General features: G+C 48.7%; 1 protein-coding gene across 1 annotated transcript in view; it reads right to left on the bottom strand.

Moving 5' to 3' along the window:
• Positions 1-602: 602 nt before the first annotated feature.
• TMEM237 (transmembrane protein 237) overlaps positions 603-18,544 on the bottom strand; it is a 31,742-nt gene continuing 13,800 nt past the window's right edge. Inside the window, exons 8-13 of the mRNA XM_015421188.1 lie at positions 15,778-15,901; positions 7,083-7,274; positions 6,276-6,349; positions 3,843-3,936; positions 2,035-2,156; positions 603-664 (exon numbers count right to left, since the gene is read on the bottom strand). Coding sequence (XP_015276674.1) covers positions 603-664; positions 2,035-2,156; positions 3,843-3,936; positions 6,276-6,349; positions 7,083-7,274; positions 15,778-15,901 — 668 coding nt within the window. The remainder of the gene's footprint in view (positions 665-2,034; positions 2,157-3,842; positions 3,937-6,275; positions 6,350-7,082; positions 7,275-15,777; positions 15,902-18,544) is intronic.

Here is an 18,544-nt window from a genome sequence, read left to right as displayed (position 1 = left end):
ATTCAAAATCTTGTTCATGCGTTCCACTGAAATCTATATATAGCGTTTATTTTCATGGAATGTATTAAAGACTGACGTATAAGTTGATTTATGCTCCTGTCCAAATGGATTTATGAATCCATTTGCACAACTTGTACTTCATGAACTAGCACATAAATGTCAACATCCTTTAACAAGCCATGACCAGTAGTGGTAATCTGTAATTCTGCAAATTCTTCTAGACAAACTGGCACTAAAATAGTGATATTCTGAACAGTAATATGCTCAGCTTTACAGGTTTCTTTACAGAGAATATCTGTTTTAGCTATAAAGGACATATGACCAAAGAGAAATGCTATTCAGGTAGATGGGTATTAGAAAACGTAAACCTCAGAACTAGGTTTTCACGAAGTCATTCCTGAAGATTCATACAGGACTAAGCTGCAACACTGTCTCACCATTTAATAAAAACGACAGAAAATACAAAAATAGTGTCATCATAATACCAATGCAAAGTAAGTATACAACATTAAAATGCTTTTAATACAGAAAATCATGTACAAGTATAAATATATAAAGTTCAGCCAGTTTAGCTTTAGTTTTTGAAGAGGTTCTCTGTATCGTTAAGAGACTTGGCCTTCTTTATCTAGTGGCGGGTAGTCTTCGATTTCAGCATTAAACAGTTCTACAAGGGGAGAAGAAAGCAGTGCACACTCCGTCAGACTTCGCACACAAAAGCACACACCTTGAATAAAACTTTGTTGGTCTTAAAGGTACCACTGGACTCTAACTTTGTCCCAGACTAACATGGCTGCCCACTTCGATCAAAGATACAATGTCAGTGAACATGAAGCTCTTTTTAAAAAATGTGAGGGAAAGAAAAGTGAGAACATAAGAGAAGCCCACGTTGGATCAGGCCAATGGCCCATCCAGTCCAATACTCTGTGTCACACAGTGGCCAAAAATACCAGGTGCCACCAGGAGGTCCACCAGTGGGGCCAGGACACTAGACGCCCTCCCACTGTTGCCCCCCTCCCCAAGCACCAAGAATACAGAGCATCCCTTGCCCCAGGCCGAGAGAAAAAATACCAGTAGGAAATACGAAGAAAACTGAGGTTAAAAACTGGCTCAAGAACACAGTGAAGCGTGCCTCTGTAATGTATCCATCTCCGACTGCGTGCGCAGCTAGGTCGCCACGCGGTCATGCGAAGTGGCCAAGCTTCGCTCTCAGCAACAATGGGCCAAGTGGATCCTAGCCCGCACCTATCGGAGGGCTAGGCTCCCGGCCGAGAGCCTATGGAACTCTCGGCCACTGTAAATAGCCAATCCCTTGTGTGTGGGTGTGTTTGGGGTGTGGGGCTGTTGCGCTTATAAACTGGCCTGCGAGCCGGTTAGAGTTGTCGTTGTTCTGAGCTGAAATAAAGTATGAGAGCTGAAATCGCTAGCAAGTCTCAGTACTTTTCGGCCTCACTGGTCCCTGGAATTTTGGCCAAGGCAGGAAAAACACTGCCTGAGTGGAAGGAGGCCGCCTTCCACACGTGATTACAGGAAGCCGTGCTTTGCCCCTTCCTCCTGTCCCATCAAGCAAGCTCACTTTCTGAGAGAATTAAATCCTCACAATGAGGCACAGAGTCTTCCACCCACCCACTCACTCTCTCTATTTCCATGTCTCACTCAAGTCTTTACACCATTGGCATCAAGCTGCAGCCAATTTACAGTAACACCATAGGGTTTTCAAGGGAAGACACATTCAGAGGTGGTTTGCCCTTGCCTGCCTCTGCATAGTCCCCCATCCAAGTACTATTTAGCTTCTGAGATCTGATGAGATTGGGCTAGCCTGGGCTATCCAGGTCAGGGCAGCGTTCATCTACGTCCAGACGATTATGTCACTACAACCCACAAAATGACACTGCTGCCAACAACAACACCTGTCGCTTCTTCCTCCCTTCCCATACAACTCTCCTAAATCCACTGAGGCTAAGAAAGAATGAGAAATTTGGCAAGTGGTAGGTTCAGAATGCGTGAGGATCACAATATGGCACCCCTGTGCCGTACCTTCACTGTAATCTAGCTGAGGCCTATAGGACAAGAACAGCCAAGCGAGACCAACAAGGAGCGCTATTACTAGATTGACCACCATCCAGGGCTGAAGAATCTCTTCTTCTGTACCTGGGGTCCTGAAAAGAAACATACAAATACTTAAAGATAAGCCAGACATGACAGGTGTGGGCATTTAAACACAGAATTACCCCAATAATGGGAAAAGTGGGAGTCTGATTGTAAAGGGACCATGAGTGAGAAAGGCTGAACTCAGCGCCTGTGCTTGCTGGTCACCTCCCTGAAGTCTCTTTTCCCAGATGCTTTTCACCCCATCAAGATCATTTCCAGTATCAGAGCTTGGCTGAAAAGGAGAAGTAAAGCCTCTGCTGTCGAGTCCTTGTGGGTTCACCATTTGGTACCCCAAATGTTTACTGAAATACTGAAAGCCATTATAATATTGCTACAGCGCTGGCAGGCAAATCAACGTATATTTTTAGTTCTGGGGGTGAAAGTTCTCAGTCACTCTTTGAATGATAAACGGTATATTTATACTTGGCTCAACAGTGATTGAGGGACAGGACAGGATTTCATGGTGGTTCAGATTTAAAATTGTATGCTGAATGTATCCATCTCTGGCTTTTTGACAAAACAAAGTTTGAGGCCAGCAGCATTTCTAAGAAGAAGAGGAAGGAAGAGGAGGAGAAGGAAGAAAAGGAGGAGGAGGAGGAGGAGACTGGATTTATACCCCGCCCTTCACTCAGAGTGGCTTACAAATTCCTTTCCCTTCCCCTCTCCACAACAGACACCCTGTGAGGTAGGTGAGGCTGAGAGAGCTCTTTCCAGAACAGCTCTGACAGAACTGTGGCTTGCCCAACGTCATCCAGCAGCTGCAAGTGGAGGAGTGGGGAATCAAAGTTCAATTCAAGATATAAGCTTTCTTGTGCACACACACTTCTTCAGATTAAAGGTGCCACCGGACTCAAACTGCTTCAGACCAACATGGCTACCCACCTGAATCTGGTAACAAGTTGTTTTATGCAAAGGCTGTTAAGCCGCTTGCATCTTGCACCAGAACGGCACTTTTTACAAATCTGCTGATGGAAAGTGCCATCAAGACACAGCTGACTTATGTAAGGTTTTCAAGATGAACAGAGGAGGTTGGTCATTGCCTTCCTCTGCATAGCAACCCTAGACTTCCTTGGTGGTCTCCCCTCCAAGCAATAACCAGGGTTGACCCTCCTTAGCTTCTGAGATCTGACGGGCTAGCCTGGGCCAACCAAGCCAGGATTAAATCTGGAGGGACAAACACCCCACAGATCTTTATTGGTGCATGAAATGCCAAATTTCTCAAAATCAGAGTGTGGGGAAAGGCATAGCACCGATTCTAGGGGAATTTAAAAAAATCCAGCTTGTATAACCTTTTCACAGGGCTATGCTGCAGCTTGCAAGACAAGAGGACTGAAGATGTTTCGCTCCCAAACGATGTTCCCTCTAAGCTGTGGAGTCCCGTGAGCAAAAATTCTACTTTGTGAGCTACTGGCATTAAAGTTGTGAGCGAGCCATTTGGCTCCTGCATTAATTAGTTTGCTCTGGAGCCATCCCTTCCTGAGCTGAGACAAAAATGTGTGAGCTGGAGGATAAAAAATTGTGAGCTAGCTCACACTTACTCAGCTTAGAGGGAACACTGCTCCCAAAGTGAGCCAATGGAGCAGTTCAAGGAGTGTGATGGGATCGACAGCAATACCGTACATCACAAACCCAGCAACAATAGTGTTTTTTTTACTGCTTGGCATTTGATCTCTTGAGAAGGAAGGAAGTCCTACCAGAGGCTGCCGTTTTCTGAAGGTGGCGTGTACAGGTTGATTCTGTCACCCGTCATCTGCTGGCTCAGTGACAAGACGAGAGCGACAAAGTACACTGAGAGAGAAAAAGATCGGTGAAATCAGTGCCACTCGTTGCGTTTTCATAAGCACAAGGTCACTTAAACTACTGCGACCCCCCCACCCCTTGTGACCCCTGTCTTCCAAATTCTGTCAGCACCTAGATTCCCCTCATCAGGGGCACAAAAAAGACCCTTCCCACCAAAAAGTCCTGAGCCACTTTCCGACCTTCTGCCCACCAAACTCAATCGATGTTCTCCATCAGGAAATATACCTCTTTCACTTCTTATTCTTTTGGATATTTCCCACACATTCTTATCAGGGAAACAGAAGTATGATGGAGCCCTCAAGGTTACTTCAGTGACCCATCACAAGCACCCTTTAAAGAAACGCGAGGAACTGGGGCTCAAGGACAGACCATCTGCTTGGCATTGAGAAGATCCCAGGTTCAATCCCCGGCATCTCCAGTTGAACAGGCCAGGCGGGAGGTGATGTGAAAGACCTCTGCCTGAGACCCTGGAGAGCTTCTCCCAGTTGGAGTAGACAATTACTGACCTTGATAGGCCAATTCAGTATAAGGCAGCTTCATGAATTCATGTTCCCCTTCAGTTAAAAAGATCAGGAGATGATGGATGTGAAAGACCTCAGCCTGAGACCCTTGAGAGCCACTGCCGGTCTGAGCAGATATTACAGACCCCAAAGGACCAAGAATCTGCTTCCATGTAAGGCAGCTTCCTGTGTTCACGTATGTGATCAGTTAAAGACATCAATCATTTTTGTGGAAACAATGGCTAGTATCTTAGGAGTAGGCCCACTCCAGTGCCTTACTCACCCTCTCCCTCCTTCTACAGCCCACTGAATACTCCCCAGCTAGGGGGGGGGGGAACAGATCCATCTGAACCTCATGGCTGGCAAAATGAGGGTCTGCAATAGGACTGGGCAGCAACGCTCCCTCTAAGCTGTTGGGTCTTGTGATCAAGAATTCTATTTTGTGAGCTACTTGGCATTAAAGTTGTGAGCGAGCGATTCGGCTGCTGCATACATTAGTTTGCTCTGGAGCCCTCCTCCCTGAGCCAAGGCAAAAATGTGTGATCCAGGGGCTAAAAAACTGTGAGCTAGCTCACACTAACTCAGCTTAGAGGGAACACTGCTGGGCAGTCTCTGAAAATCACACACCACCACCAACGCCGACGACGACAGACGTGTCCTTCCATCAGAAACAGACAGCAGGATATAAGCCATCGGCTTCCACAGGCAACACAATAAGCCCATTGTAAAGAAGAAAGTCCTCCTTTAAGTCCACGGCGAATACACCACCTCAGTCACCCTCAAGCCATTTTCAGAAGTAACTTTAATTGCAAAAAACAATTTTTTAGACAAAGTAGGAAAGCAATATTGGTTAGAGGTGCAAGGACTATACGACTTAGTTAAAGCTGAAAGAATAGAGGGGATAAGCGGGGAGAGAACAGAAATTGATGAAATATTAAGCAGAAGACAAGTAAAAGAAAAAGGGATAGCGGGGGCGTTATATAAACTGATGGTAAGAGATAAGGAGAGGATGATAAGGATCATACAGAATAAATGGGAGGGAGAAGGGTTAATGCATCAGGAAGTGATTCAAGAAATAATGAAGGGTATAAATCAAATTAAAATAGATAGAGATAAAGAATTGGTGAGGAAATTTATATGGAAATGGTATAGAACTCCGGCTCAGATAGTGTATATGATTAAAGGAATGAATCCAAAGTGTTGGCACTGTGGCCAAGAAGTAGGTCTATATGCCCATATGTGGTGGGAATGTAAAGTGGTTAAGGAATTCTGGCAAAAGATTGTAAGGGTTATCTATGATTTATTTCAAGTTAATATAGAGATTAACAGGGACTTGCCTATTTCGAGAATATTGGGAAATAAAAAAGTGGGAAGAAATAAATGGGAGTTATATAAAATTATGGTTTTAGCCGGGATGGCTGTAATAGCATTGGGATGGAGGGATAGGCACAAATGGACAATGGAAAATTGGAATAATTATGTCTTTGAACGTGTACAATCAGATATATTCGCACAGATAATTACTGAAGAGTCATGGGAGGAGAAATGTCAAAAGATTACAAATAAATGGGTGGGATATAAGGAATGGGTGGAAAGGGGGGAAGCCAATCCAAATATCCAAATACGAATGAAGAATCTGTGCACATGGTTAAAAATATGAAAATACTACAAGGAGGGAGGGGGGGAGGGGGGTAAAATGATTGTATAATGATTTAACGTAAGATAATGTATATAAGCTTCAATAATAAATAAAAAAACATTTTTTTAAAAAAAAGCCATTTTCAGAAGCATTGAATTATCCGGCTGTGCCTGTGCCGCAGTACTCACGGAAAGAGGCCACCGCTGCTGGGTTCAGGGTCAGGAAGCCCCGCACTGCTACCAATGCTTTGGCCAAGTCAATCCTGAAGAGCAGATATGAAATGGACCCATTTATAACTCAGCCTAGCAAAACCACATGAAGTTTGTTTTATTCTGATAAGCAGCAAGCCTTTGCCCAGCTCAGTCAATGGCACATTTCTTCTGAATGTAATTATATGGGGAGGGGGGAAGAGAGAGGATTCCCACAAAAGCTTGCCAGACCAGCATTAGATGATGGAGGAGGAAGAGGAGGAGGAGGAGGAGATTGGATTTATACCCCGCCCTTCACTTGGAGTCTCAGAGCATCTTACAAACTCTCCCTTCCCCTCCCCACAACAGACACCCTGGGAGGTAGGTGGGGCTGAGAGAGCTCTTTCGAGGACTGCTCTTGAGAGAACAGCTCTGAGAGAACTATGGCTTGCCCAAGGTCATCCAGCAGCTGCAAGTGGGGAATCAAACCCAGTTCTCCCAGATTAGAGTCCACGCACTTAGCCACTGCACCAAACTGGTTTAGCAATGAACCCAAGGATTTTCAAGGCAAGAGGTGTTCAGAGGTGGCTTGCCGTCACTCGCTTCCGTGTACCAACCCTGGTATTCCTTGGAGGTCTCCCATCCAAATACTGCCCAGGGCCAACCTAGCTTCGCTTCTGAGATCGGGCCCCTCAGTAAACAATTAGTATTTTCGGCAAATTCGATTTATTTTCACTCCCTAGATGACTTTGGAAGGAAACCACAGCCTCCACCAAAACGCTAGGGGAAATTGTCTGAAAACCATACCGGTCAAAAGCTGAAACGGTGCAGATGGCAAGCAGAAGGTAAAGGAGACTCTGAGCAGGATAAGCCAACGTCTTATATTGTTGCAGCAAATTGGAGGCAGTGGACAGCTGGTTTCCTCCCAAGACGTAAATCACAATGACGTTCCAGATGGCGTAGCCAGCAAGGAAGCCATGAGTGAAGAGTGAAACCATCCTAAACGGACAAAAAGACAAAGTTTAAGCTGGAATAGACAAGGAGAAGGAGAAGAAGAAAAGGTTGTTGGACCCCACTTTTTCTATCTTAAGGAGTTGCAAACGTGGGGCTGAGAGAGTTCTGAGAGAATCAGGAGGTCCAGCAGTGGGGCCAGGACATTAGAAGCCCTCCCACTGTTGACCCCCCCCCAAGCACCAAGAAGACAGAGCATCACTTGCCCCAGAGCCCCTAGCTATACCTTGTGGCTAATAGCCACTGATGGACCTCTGCTCCATATGCTTATCTAATTCCCTTTTGAAGCTGTCCATGCTTGTAGCACCCACCACTTCCTGTGGCAGTGAATTCCATGTGTTAATCACTCTTTGGGTGAAGAAGTACTTCCTTTTATCCGTTCTAACCTGACCGCTCTGCAGTTTCATGGAGTGCCCACGAGTTCTTGTATTGTGAGAAAGGGAGAAAAGTACCTCTTTCTTTACCTGCTCTTTCCCATGCATAATCTTATAAACCTCGATCATGTCACCCCTCAGTCGTCTTTTCTCCAAGCTAAAGAGCCCTAAGCGCTTTAACCTTTCCTCATAGGGAAAGTGTTTCAACCCTTTTATCATTCGAGTTGCCCTTTTCTGCACTTTTTCCAAAGCTATAATATCCTTTTTAAGGTGTGGTGACCAGAATTGCCTAGGAGTGAGGAATCAAACCTGGTTCTCCAGATAAGAGTCTGCCACTCAGCCACTACGCCACAAGTTTAAACAACCAGCATGTCAAAAGGAGGAAAACAATTCATGACAATGTGTTGCATCAAAGATGGTACATCCCTCTTCCAGGGAAGCAGTGAGGTAAACTGAGTATTTTCCACCTGTAAAGGAAGTTAGGGTTTGGGGGTGTGGTCTGCTTTGGGAAAAGAGCAAAGGAACCATTTCCACACCCAAGCATTGTAGACCTACGCTGAAGCACTGCAGTTTTTTTTTTGTACAAGTTGCCATTTTTTGGCTGCCCCCACCCACGAAGCCTGAAAAGGACAGAAGTTGAGCTATAAATGTAAGTGAAGTGAAGATACTTGTGCTGTGGTGGTAGCTGCTGCCAAAGCAACCTTTAACAAATCTCCACAGCCATTCAGATCTCCAACAGCCAATCAAAAGTCCTGATAGCAAAGGCTGCACCTGGCCCCACCTACTGTCAGCAAGCTGCCATTCTGTTTTCTGTGACCTCTGTGTACATATCCTTTCCCTGTTACACCCGGCTTGGCTTCTATCATCCTGCTCCTGCTTTGGAATGCAAAAGATAACTGCTGGAGGTTGTGTGGGGGAGAAGATGCTGTAATGCTTGCCTATTGATTTTCCCAGGACTACTGCACCTGTGTTTTGTCTGATGTTCTGCCTGGTTCTCATGTACTGGGCGCGCAACCGTTTCCTTAGCCCGCCAGCGGGAAAGATATTCATTGGATCTGTATCTGTTTGAAGTTCCTTTATTATGCTTGACCTAACTGTGTATCCCCAGTTCTAACAAAGAACGTGTTTGAGTATGTCTTCAACGCTTTGAAATAAATTTTGCTTTTCTTTAAAACGTGGATTTATTCTCGATGCTTGGGGATCCAACATATTGTTAGAACTCCCTTTTCCTATCGTTCCGAATCTGACAAGATCATGAGCGGAATTGAGGGAAATCTACCTAACACGGAGGGGGACTCGGGATCGGTCCCACAAACCTCCGCGTCTTTGGTGTTCACGACTGCAGCCTCGATGGAGGGTGCCGTGGGGGGAACGATTCCCCGCCTGCCTGCACATCTGTCTTGGCCGCCTCCGACCCCTTCGCAATGGGGTCCGCGGAAGACTCACCAGCAGGATGATTGGACTATGTACAACACCCAAGGCACCCGTGAGGTGTACTCCCGTCGGGGGAGCGGATTACGTGAGAGTCTGTTTGACAAGGGATTGTTCCCGGAACCTGGGTCTACCTCGGAGAAGGGGAGCCCCAAGCAGGACCTCGAGGAGTGGATGTTCGAGCCGTCGGGACCGCGTGGTCACGCAGAAGATGAGGAGGGCACCGGAGCCTTCCAAACGGAAGAGGACTACGACCCACCCCCGGATTATCGCCCTCGGGACCCCATCCCGGAGGAAACTACCGGGGAACGTCTAGCAGAACTGGAAGACTCGGTGAGAGACTTAATGCGGGCATTCCAGGATGTGATGGAAGGCCTGCCGGGAATGTTGGACGTTAGAATGGCCAATTTCCTGGACGCACACGCCGCGCAGTTGCAAGTTGCTCCTGCACCGGGATTTCCCGCGCCGCCGATGCCTGCTCAGCCGCTGCAAGCACCGGGAGTTCCCGCGCAGCAGGTACCTGTCCAGCAGCCGGTGAGACCGCCTCCGCCAGTGCCTGCGCAGCCGCCGATGCCAGGGGGTCCGCCGGTGCCGGGTCTGCCGCCGCCGCTGAGGCCAATACCAGCAGGGCCACCGGTTGTACCGGGTTTCCCTCCCAGGGGAGCTCCGGGGCAGCTGGGCCCGTTGGTGAGGCCTCCACGACCCAGACCCAAGGATCTGCTGGAGGCTACCTTCGACGGCAACCCGGATGAACTCGCTTTCTTCACGGTGAGGGTGCATAAATTCGTAGAAGAGAGTCGACACCTGTTCCGAAATGAAGCTGGTCTCATTGATGTCATCTCGGCAAGACTGAAAGGAGACGCCGCCACATGGTATGTTGGACTGCACAACGACCGCGGTCCGGAACTTTTGAATTTGCGAGCATTCATGTGGGCGCTGAGGGCGAGATTCGAAGATGTCAACGCGAGTCAAAGAGCTAAAGCGTTCCTCCGGACCTACCGCCAGAACAAGAAGTCGGTTCGCGAGTACACTCTGGAATTCCACAAGCAAGCAGCTAAGCTCCGAGACTACCCTGATCATATATTGGCTGAGATGTATCGCTTGGGTCTCAACGCAGAAATCCGAGAAACGGTTCTGAAAACTGTCAACCCTGTCTCCCTGATGGCCTGGACCCAAGAAGCTGAAAATGCAGAAGACCGGCTCACCACCATCAAACTCGACCTGGCTGCTACGACCAACAGACCCGCCGCTGTCGGTGCCTCTAAACCCAAGACTCAACGCCTGTCGGAATCGGCAAGGGAACTACGGATGAAGATGGGGCTCTGTCTCAAGTGCGGGGAGAAGGGGCATTTCGCTGTGGATTGTGGCAGCCGTCAAGTCAAAGACAAGCCGCCTACCCCAAGCCCGAAGACACCGCTGTCGGGGAAGAAGGGGATGGCTAAACCGCGTTTCTCCAAAGCTCTGCAGGCAGCCCAAGGTTCGGGGGAAAATGAACCGGCTGCCGCCGAGTCCGAAGAAGAGCTGGTGGCTGAAACGGCGGAAAACGACAACGGCCTGTTGTGAGAGGCGCAAAACGACAAGGCCATTCTAATGCTGCGCCCAAGGTGGTGAGAGAAACCCCTTCCCTATTTTTCGTGACTGTCTCCTTAATGAATCCGCTCCTAGGAACCCACGTTAGGGTAAGAGCGTTGATTGATTCTGGGTGTGGGAGGGATCTCATCAGCCCTAGAGTGTTAGTTGCACTGGAAGCGGGGATAGTCCCCTTGAAGTCCCCCATCATTTTTACTCAGATGGATGGGGCACCCATGGAACCTTGTACGCACGAGACTATGGCTTTGCGGTTGGGGGCGGGAGATCATTGGGAATCCAGGTCCTTCATTGTCACCCCTAAATCGCAGTTCGACTTAGTACTGGGGAGTCCCTGGTTGTTTACCCATGACCCTTACATCTTGTGGGAAGAAGGGGTTGTCAAATTTGTGTCGGCTAAGTGTGTGGATCACTGCTGGGTGGATTCGTGGGGGGACCAGCCGACCACACAGTTCCCCTGCGGCACTTTGCAACCGGAAGAGTTAGCTTCTTTGCCTCGAGAGTATAGAGACTTGGCAAAGGTGTTTGGCGAAGAGGAAGCTAACGAATTGCCCCCTCATCGCTCGACTGACTGTGCTATTGAACTTTTGCCTGACTGTAAATTACCCAAAGGTAAAATTTATGCGATGGGGCCGGCTGAAAAAGTCGAACTGCGGAACTTTATTGATAAAAACCTAGCCCGAGGTTTCATTCGCCCGGCTTCCTCCCCTTTCGCCGCGCCTGTACTTTTCCGAAAGAAGAAGGACGGGGGGCTTAGGTTGTGCACTGACTATAGGGGTTTGAACGCTGTTTCTTTGTCCAATGCTTACCCCCTCCCATTAATTAAGGACTTGGTAGCTGAGGCCACCAAGGGCAAGATCTTCTCGAAACTTGACCTCCGGGATGCATATTTCCGTGTGCGCATCCGGGAGGGGGATGAAAGTAAGACTGCATTTAATACCCCTTTGGGGCAGTTTGAGTACCTCGTTATGCCCTTCGGCCTTCAAGGGGCTCCGGGGGTCTTCATGAACCTAATCAATGAGGTCCTACATGAGTTTCTATTCAAAGGAGTGGTCCTTTACCTTGATGATGTGTTGCTGTACTCTCAGGACCTCCAGTCGCATATTAAATTGGTGCGCCAGGTCCTTAAGCGACTTTATGAACACCACTTGTTTGCTAAGCTGTCAAAATGTGAATTCCACAAGACATGCATTGACTTTTTGGGATACCGCATCTCTGGGGGGAAGGTTGAAATGGACCCTGCTAAAATTCAGGCTGTACTTGACTGGGAGCCCCCCAGGACCCGCAAACAATTGCAAATGTTCCTCGGATTTGCCAATTTTTACAGAAATTTCATCCAGAATTTCGCGCAAATTGCCCTTCCCCTGACTGAGTTGCTAAAGACCAAAGGGAAGGGTTTTGATGCTACGAAACCTGGCGCCCCGCTTAAATGGTCCCCTGCTTGCGCAGAGGCTTTTGAGAAACTTAAACTGATGTTCACCTCCGAGCCGGTGCTGGCGCGCCCTGATGAATCTAAGAAGTTTATTGTCCAAACTGATGCCTCGGATGTGGCTATGGGGGCCGCTATTTTGCAAGAAGGGGAAGATGGTCGGTTACATCCCCTGGCATTTGTGTCTAAAAAGTTTTCTGATGCCGAACGAAACTGGGGGATTTGGGAAAAGGAAGCGTCAGCGATCCGGCTGGCTCTCTCCACTTGGAGGCAGTGGCTGGAGGGGGCGCAACTGCCGTTTGAAGTCTGGACTGATCATAAGAATCTGGAGATGCTGAAATCCCCCCGTTCTCTCAACGCTAAGCAACTTCGTTGGGCGGACTTCTTCGCTAAGTTTCGATTCACACTTCGTCATTTCCCGGGGGCGGCTAATTCCCTGGCTGACGCGCTCTCGCGCCTCCCACAACATGACAGTCAGCGTGAGATCATCATGGACTCTGTTTTTTCCCCCTCCCATCTGGGGGGGGCCGTAGTCACCCGGGCGCAGGCGCGAACGATTCCACACTCTGATGAGACTTCGCCTTCCCTGTTCCCTGTGGGAGGGGGGGCCTGGGTCCAGAAATATCTTTCTGCTTTTACTGCTGAGGATGATGCCTCCCTTAAGACATTACCTGATTGTGTCCGTAGCCCTGAAGGTCTGATTTATTCTGGAGACAAATTGTATGTGCCTATTTCGATGAGGAGGGAGGTGATGGAGTCTGCTCACGGTTCGAAACTGGCAGGGCATTGGAGTTTCGTTAAATCTTTGCAACTCATCCGCAGACAATTCTGGTGGCCACAAATGCGCAAAGACCTCTTGATGTTTGTTAGGTCCTGCCAAACCTGTGCCTTAACTAAACCCAGGATGGGCAAGCCTCCTGGTTTACTGCAGCCACTCCCTACTCCGTCGAGACCATGGGAAGTGGTGTCCATGGATTTTATTACTGACCTCCCTGCGAGCAAAGGGAACACTGTTATTTGGGTGGTTGTTGATTTGTTTTCTAAGCAAGCTCATTTTGTGCCTTTTCCTTCCTTGCCTACAGCTCAGAGGTTGGCGAAATCGTTTATGTCCCACGTGGTGAAAATTCATCAATTACCTGCTAAGTTAATTTCTGACAGGGGGACCCAATTTGTTTCTAAATTTTGGAGGGAACTTCTTTCCATTTTAGGGGTCGAACAAGGGCTCAGCAGCGCGTATCATCCCGAAACTGACGGACAAACGGAAAGGGTTAATCAGACTCTGGAACAATACCTGCGTTGTTTTACTAATTATCAACAGAATGATTGGTGTGAATTATTGCCTCTTGCTGAATATTGTTATAACAATACGGTCCATAGCTCCACAGGCATGTCTCCTTATAAAGCTGTATCTGGTTACGACAGTCCCCCCCTCCCTTTCTTGGAGGGGATGGGCCAACGTCCTGTGGGGGATGCTGATACATGGTGTATGTCCTTGCAAAAAGCATGGCCGCTGCTATGCCAAACACTTGACGCAGCCAAGGCTGCTTACAAGACCCAGGCAGACAAGGGTAGGGTGGTGGGGTTTGATCTGAAACCTGGGGATCTTGTGTATGTCTCGACCAAGAACATTAAGATGCTGCGGCCTAGCAGAAAATTGGGATGGAAGTTCATTGGTCCGTTCAAAGTGCGTAAAGTCATAAATGATGTGGCAGTTGATGTTGTTTTGCCTAAGAATTTACGTGCCTTGCATTCTGTCTTTCACATGAGTCTATTGAAGAAGGATCCTGGACCGTCTCCTTGGAGACCAGAGACTACTCCTCCTCCGCCTGTCATATTGGAAGGGGATGAACATTTTGAAATAGCTGATATCCTTGATTGTAAAGTGAAACGTGGTAAACTCTGGTACCTTATCGAATGGGTTGATTTCGGTCCCCAGCACCGCGAATGGGTGGAAGAAGGGGATATTCGGGCCCCTTACCTGATCCGTAGTTTCCACAGAAGGTTCCCGGACAAACCGGGAGGTCTCCCGCCCAGCCCGGGAGGTCTCCCGCCCAGGCCGGGAGGTGTGTTGTAAGTGTATTTTAAGGGGGGCAGTATGTCAGCAAGCTGCCATTCTGTTTTCTGTGACCTCTGTGTACATATCCTTTCCCTGTTACACCCGGCTTGGCTTCTATCATCCTGCTCCTGCTTTGGAATGCAAAAGATAACTGCTGGAGGTTGTGTGGGGGAGAAGATGCTGTAATGCTTGCCTATTGATTTTCCCAGGACTACTGCACCTGTGTTTTGTCTGATGTTCTGCCTGGTTCTCATGTACTGGGCGCGCAACCGTTTCCTTAGCCCGCCAGCGGGAAAGATATTCATTGGATCTGTATCTGTTTGAAGTTCCTTTATTATGCTTGACCTAACTGTGTATCCCCAGTTCTAACAAAGAACGTGTTTGAGTATGTCTTCAACGCTTTGAAATAAATTTTGCTTTTCTTTAAAACGTGGATTTATTCTCGATGCTTGGGGATCCAACACCTACTTTCTAGAAACATTTGGCAGGTGCTAGGAAAAAGTGTCATGGGCACCAGTTTGGGGATTCCTAACAGTTTGGTGCAGTGGTTAAGTGTGCGGACTCTAATCTAGGAGAACCAGGTTTGATTCCCCACTCCTCCACTTGCACCTGCTGGATGACCTTGGACAAGCCATTGTTCTGTCAGAGCTGTTCTCTCAAGAGCAGTCCTCGAAAGAGCTCTCTCAGCCCCACCTACCTCACAAGGTGTCTGTTGTGGGGAGGGGAAGGGAAAGGAGTTTGTCAGCCGCTCTGAGACTCCGAGTGAAGGGCAGGGTATAAATCCAATCTCCTCCTCCTCCTCCTCTTCTTCTATATGATTATTTTGTTACACTTACTGTAAATTATGTCTTTGGTTTAAAATTATTGGATTTATAATTCAGCACTTCTATATATAAACATCAGTTTCTCTTGTTTTCAGGGTTCCTGGGTTGGTTGATGGTCCTTTTCTCCCCCTTTTTTATGCCTTGCTTAGCCACAGAGCCACCATATAGGGAACAACAAGTCCCAAAGACTTAATTTTTTAAAAAGCCGCTCCCAGGGACAAAGCCTGCCTTTGCCTTCTTTAAACCTTTATCATGTTAGCCCATCAGACCAGGGGGAATAAATAATTGTCGTTTCAGGAAAAAGATCCAGTGGGGGAATTTCATTCAGTTCAAGAAAACCATCTGTACACCTCAAACGATGCCATCCCGGTGGCAGGGCTCTTTTTGTAGAAAAAGCCCAGCAGAACTCATTAGCATAATAGGCCACACCCAACAGCAGGAACTCATTAGCCTATTGGGCCACACCCCTGACAGCACAGCTCATTAGCACATTAGGTCGCACCCCCATGTTACCAGAAGTGTGGTCATCCAGCCACACCCACCTTTCCCTTCTTATTCTGTTTACCTTGTTTGTTGTCAAACCAGGGCTTTTTTTGTAGTAGGAACTCCTTTGCATGTTAGGCCACACACCCCTAATGTAGCCAATCCTAATGAGTTTCTGCTGTTGGGTGTGGCCTATTATGCTAATGAGTTCCTGCTGGGCGTGGCCAACTTGGGAGCCAGCTGGAGGAACTCCGTTCCTGTGCGTTCCTGCCCAAAAATAGCCCTGCCGGTGGGACTTATCTCATACCTAAAACCGTGGTGAACGGACAGCGCCACATCCTTGGTGGTCCAAGAAGACTTCATGTCCAAAAATACATCAATGTTTTCGGTGGTTTTGATCAAATCATTGCGGTCCGCTGCCTGGAAACGCCCTGATGAGAGAAGCGGAAGGCTCGGTTACTTCCACCACCACCACCACCCCGTAAAAAGTGTGTCAGCGTTGCCAGCACCAGCATGGGAGATGCCAGGAGATTTGGGGGTGGTGCCTCAGGAGGGACCTCCGTGGGGTACATAATGCCACGAGAGTCCACTGTCTAAAGTAGCCATTTTCTCCAGGGGAACTGATCTCTGTTACTCGGAGACCAGTTGTAATTTCAAGAGATCTCCAGTCACCACCTGGAGACTGGCAACCCTAAAGTGTGTGCAGGGCTACCTGTTACTAGATCTGGATTGTTGTTGTTGTTCAGTCGCACAGTCGAGTCCGACTCTTCGTGACCCCATGGACCAGATTACGCCAGGCCTTCCTGTCTTCCGCCGTCCTCTGAAGTGAATTTCATGTTCGTTGCATCGATGACACTGTCTAACCATCTTATCCTTTGCCGTCCCCGTCTTCTTTGACCTTCAATCTTTCCCAGCATCAGGGTCTTCTCCAGTGAGTGCTCCCTTTGGTGGCCAAAGTATTTGGTGGCCAAAGTATTTGAGCTTCAGTTTCATTATCTGGCCTTCCAGGGAACAGTCAGGGTTGATTTCTTTTAGGACTTACTGATTTGATCTTCTTGCAGTCCAAGGGACTCTCAAGAGTCTTCTCCAGCACTTGTACCAGGAGGTCATTTGCTATAACCGAACTCATTTCACTGCATTTCTCAACAGAACCACTAGGGCTGTCAGGTCTTGGCTGCTGGCAGAGGTGCTCCTGTCCGGTCCTGGGATCTTCCAGTGGGCACTCTTTGCGTGCACACCACAACGACATCACCTGGAAGCAATGTTCCTTCTAAGCTGTGGAATCTTGTGAGCAAAAAAATTCTACTTTGTGAGCTACTTGGCATTAAAGTTGTGAGGGAGCGATTCGGCTACTGCATCAATTAGTTTCCTCTGGAGCCCTCCTTCCTGAGCGAAGGCAAAAATGTGTGAGTCGGAGGCTGAAGAACTGTGAGCCGGCTCACACTAACGCAGCTTAGAGGGAACACCCAATGGGAGTACTGATTGAGCACTGTGTAAATCCCTTTCATTCAGCCTCATCCCCCAATTATGAGGATAGTTCTGTCTACTTTTATCTGACTGTGAAGGTTACTAAGATATGGCATAGTGCTTTCAATCATCAAAATGCCATCATGTTTTAAGAGTGACATCACACTGGGCACGTCATGCAGGGGACACTCTAGCATCTGGGGGGAAATGCTATGGTCACAACCACAGAGTTTTAACCCAAATGCTAGAGCGTCCCCCACGTGCCGGGCACGTCAGGCACAACAGGGCTCTTCGCGGGCAGGTCCCCCCCCACTGGCCATCAGTGGAATGGAACTTGTGAAAGCAGGGGCTGGCAACCCTAAGAACCACCCCCATCAGTACCATACCAATTATACAATCTTGCACTCGTTTACTTAGGGTTGCCAAGTTGGCAGTGTTCCCTCTAAGCTGAGCTAGTGTGAGCCAGCTCACAGTTTTTTAGCCTCTGGCTCACACATTTTTTTCTTCGCCCAGGAAGGAGGGCTCCAGGGCAGACTAATTTACGCAGTAGCCAAATTGCTCACTCACACCTTTAATGCCAGTGGCTCACAGAGTAGAATTTTTGCTCACAGGACTCCACAGCTTAGAGGGAACATTAAAAAACTCACCGGTGGGGAATCCTTGCTGGGCTCCGGGAGCTGTCTCTGGATGCGCGCGCGCGCGCACCACCAGCACGTCACCAGAAGTTACGCGCGACGTCGACCACGTTGAGGGCGTGGCCCCGATTGTCGGAGGGAAAACCATAGAGTTTTCCCTCCCACGAGCCGGGCCACGCCCCCAACGTGGTCGACGTGGTTGCATCACCTCCGGTGACACAGCCACGCTGCACTTCGGGGGGCGGAGTTCCCCCCGGGGCCCGATTTCGCGGCGGCGGAAATCGGGCCTCCAAAGCGGGGGTTTACCCGCCCCCACTTGGCAGCCCTACGTTTACTTGTTTACCCCAATGAGCAAAATGGAACTTGCATAAATGAGTGCGCACAGATAGGGTAAAATAAGATTTGGGGGGGGAAGCGTGCTTCCTTTTCTCCCTCGTGAATGGGGGGAGCAGGCCAGCACAACCATCCACTGCAGAGGCAGGAGGAAGACCAGCTCCAGGGAGCCAAGTGGGAGAGGGAAAAGTGCCGTCACCGAGGAGGCCCTTTCTCAGGTTGCCACCTGTCGACCCTCAGGTGGCAGGGGCACCCGAAGCAGGGTATATGAAGCTGAGCAGAGTGGGCGGGGAGGTCCAGGTGGGAGTAAGCAGCCCTTAAGGTATCCCGGTCATGTGGACAGAAACATCGAACGCCATTTTAATGGCGGTGGGAAGTGCCGTCAAGTCACGGCTGACTTATGGTGAACCCGCAGCAGGGGTCATTTCGCAGAAAAAGAGGTGCAGGAGCTCATTAGCATCACTTATTTGCATATGCCACACCCCCTGACGTCACGGGAAGTGTGTCAGAAGGCAACACCCACCGCTCAGGCTCCACCGGACTGTTTTGGATTGCTAGCTATTGGGGGGGGGGGGACGTGCAGCTCTGCCCTCACAAAGGAGGGAGAGCTTGTACCTGAATAGAACTTGGCCTTAAAAG

The sequence above is a fragment of the Gekko japonicus genome, unplaced genomic scaffold (genome assembly GCF_001447785.1).
Source record: "Gekko japonicus isolate JY-2015 unplaced genomic scaffold, Gekko_japonicus_V1.1 scaffold644, whole genome shotgun sequence".
Lineage (NCBI taxonomy): Eukaryota > Metazoa > Chordata > Lepidosauria > Squamata > Gekkonidae > Gekko > Gekko japonicus.
The sequence above is the reverse complement of the archived record's forward strand: the minus strand, read 5'-3'. Positions and strand labels throughout refer to the sequence as shown.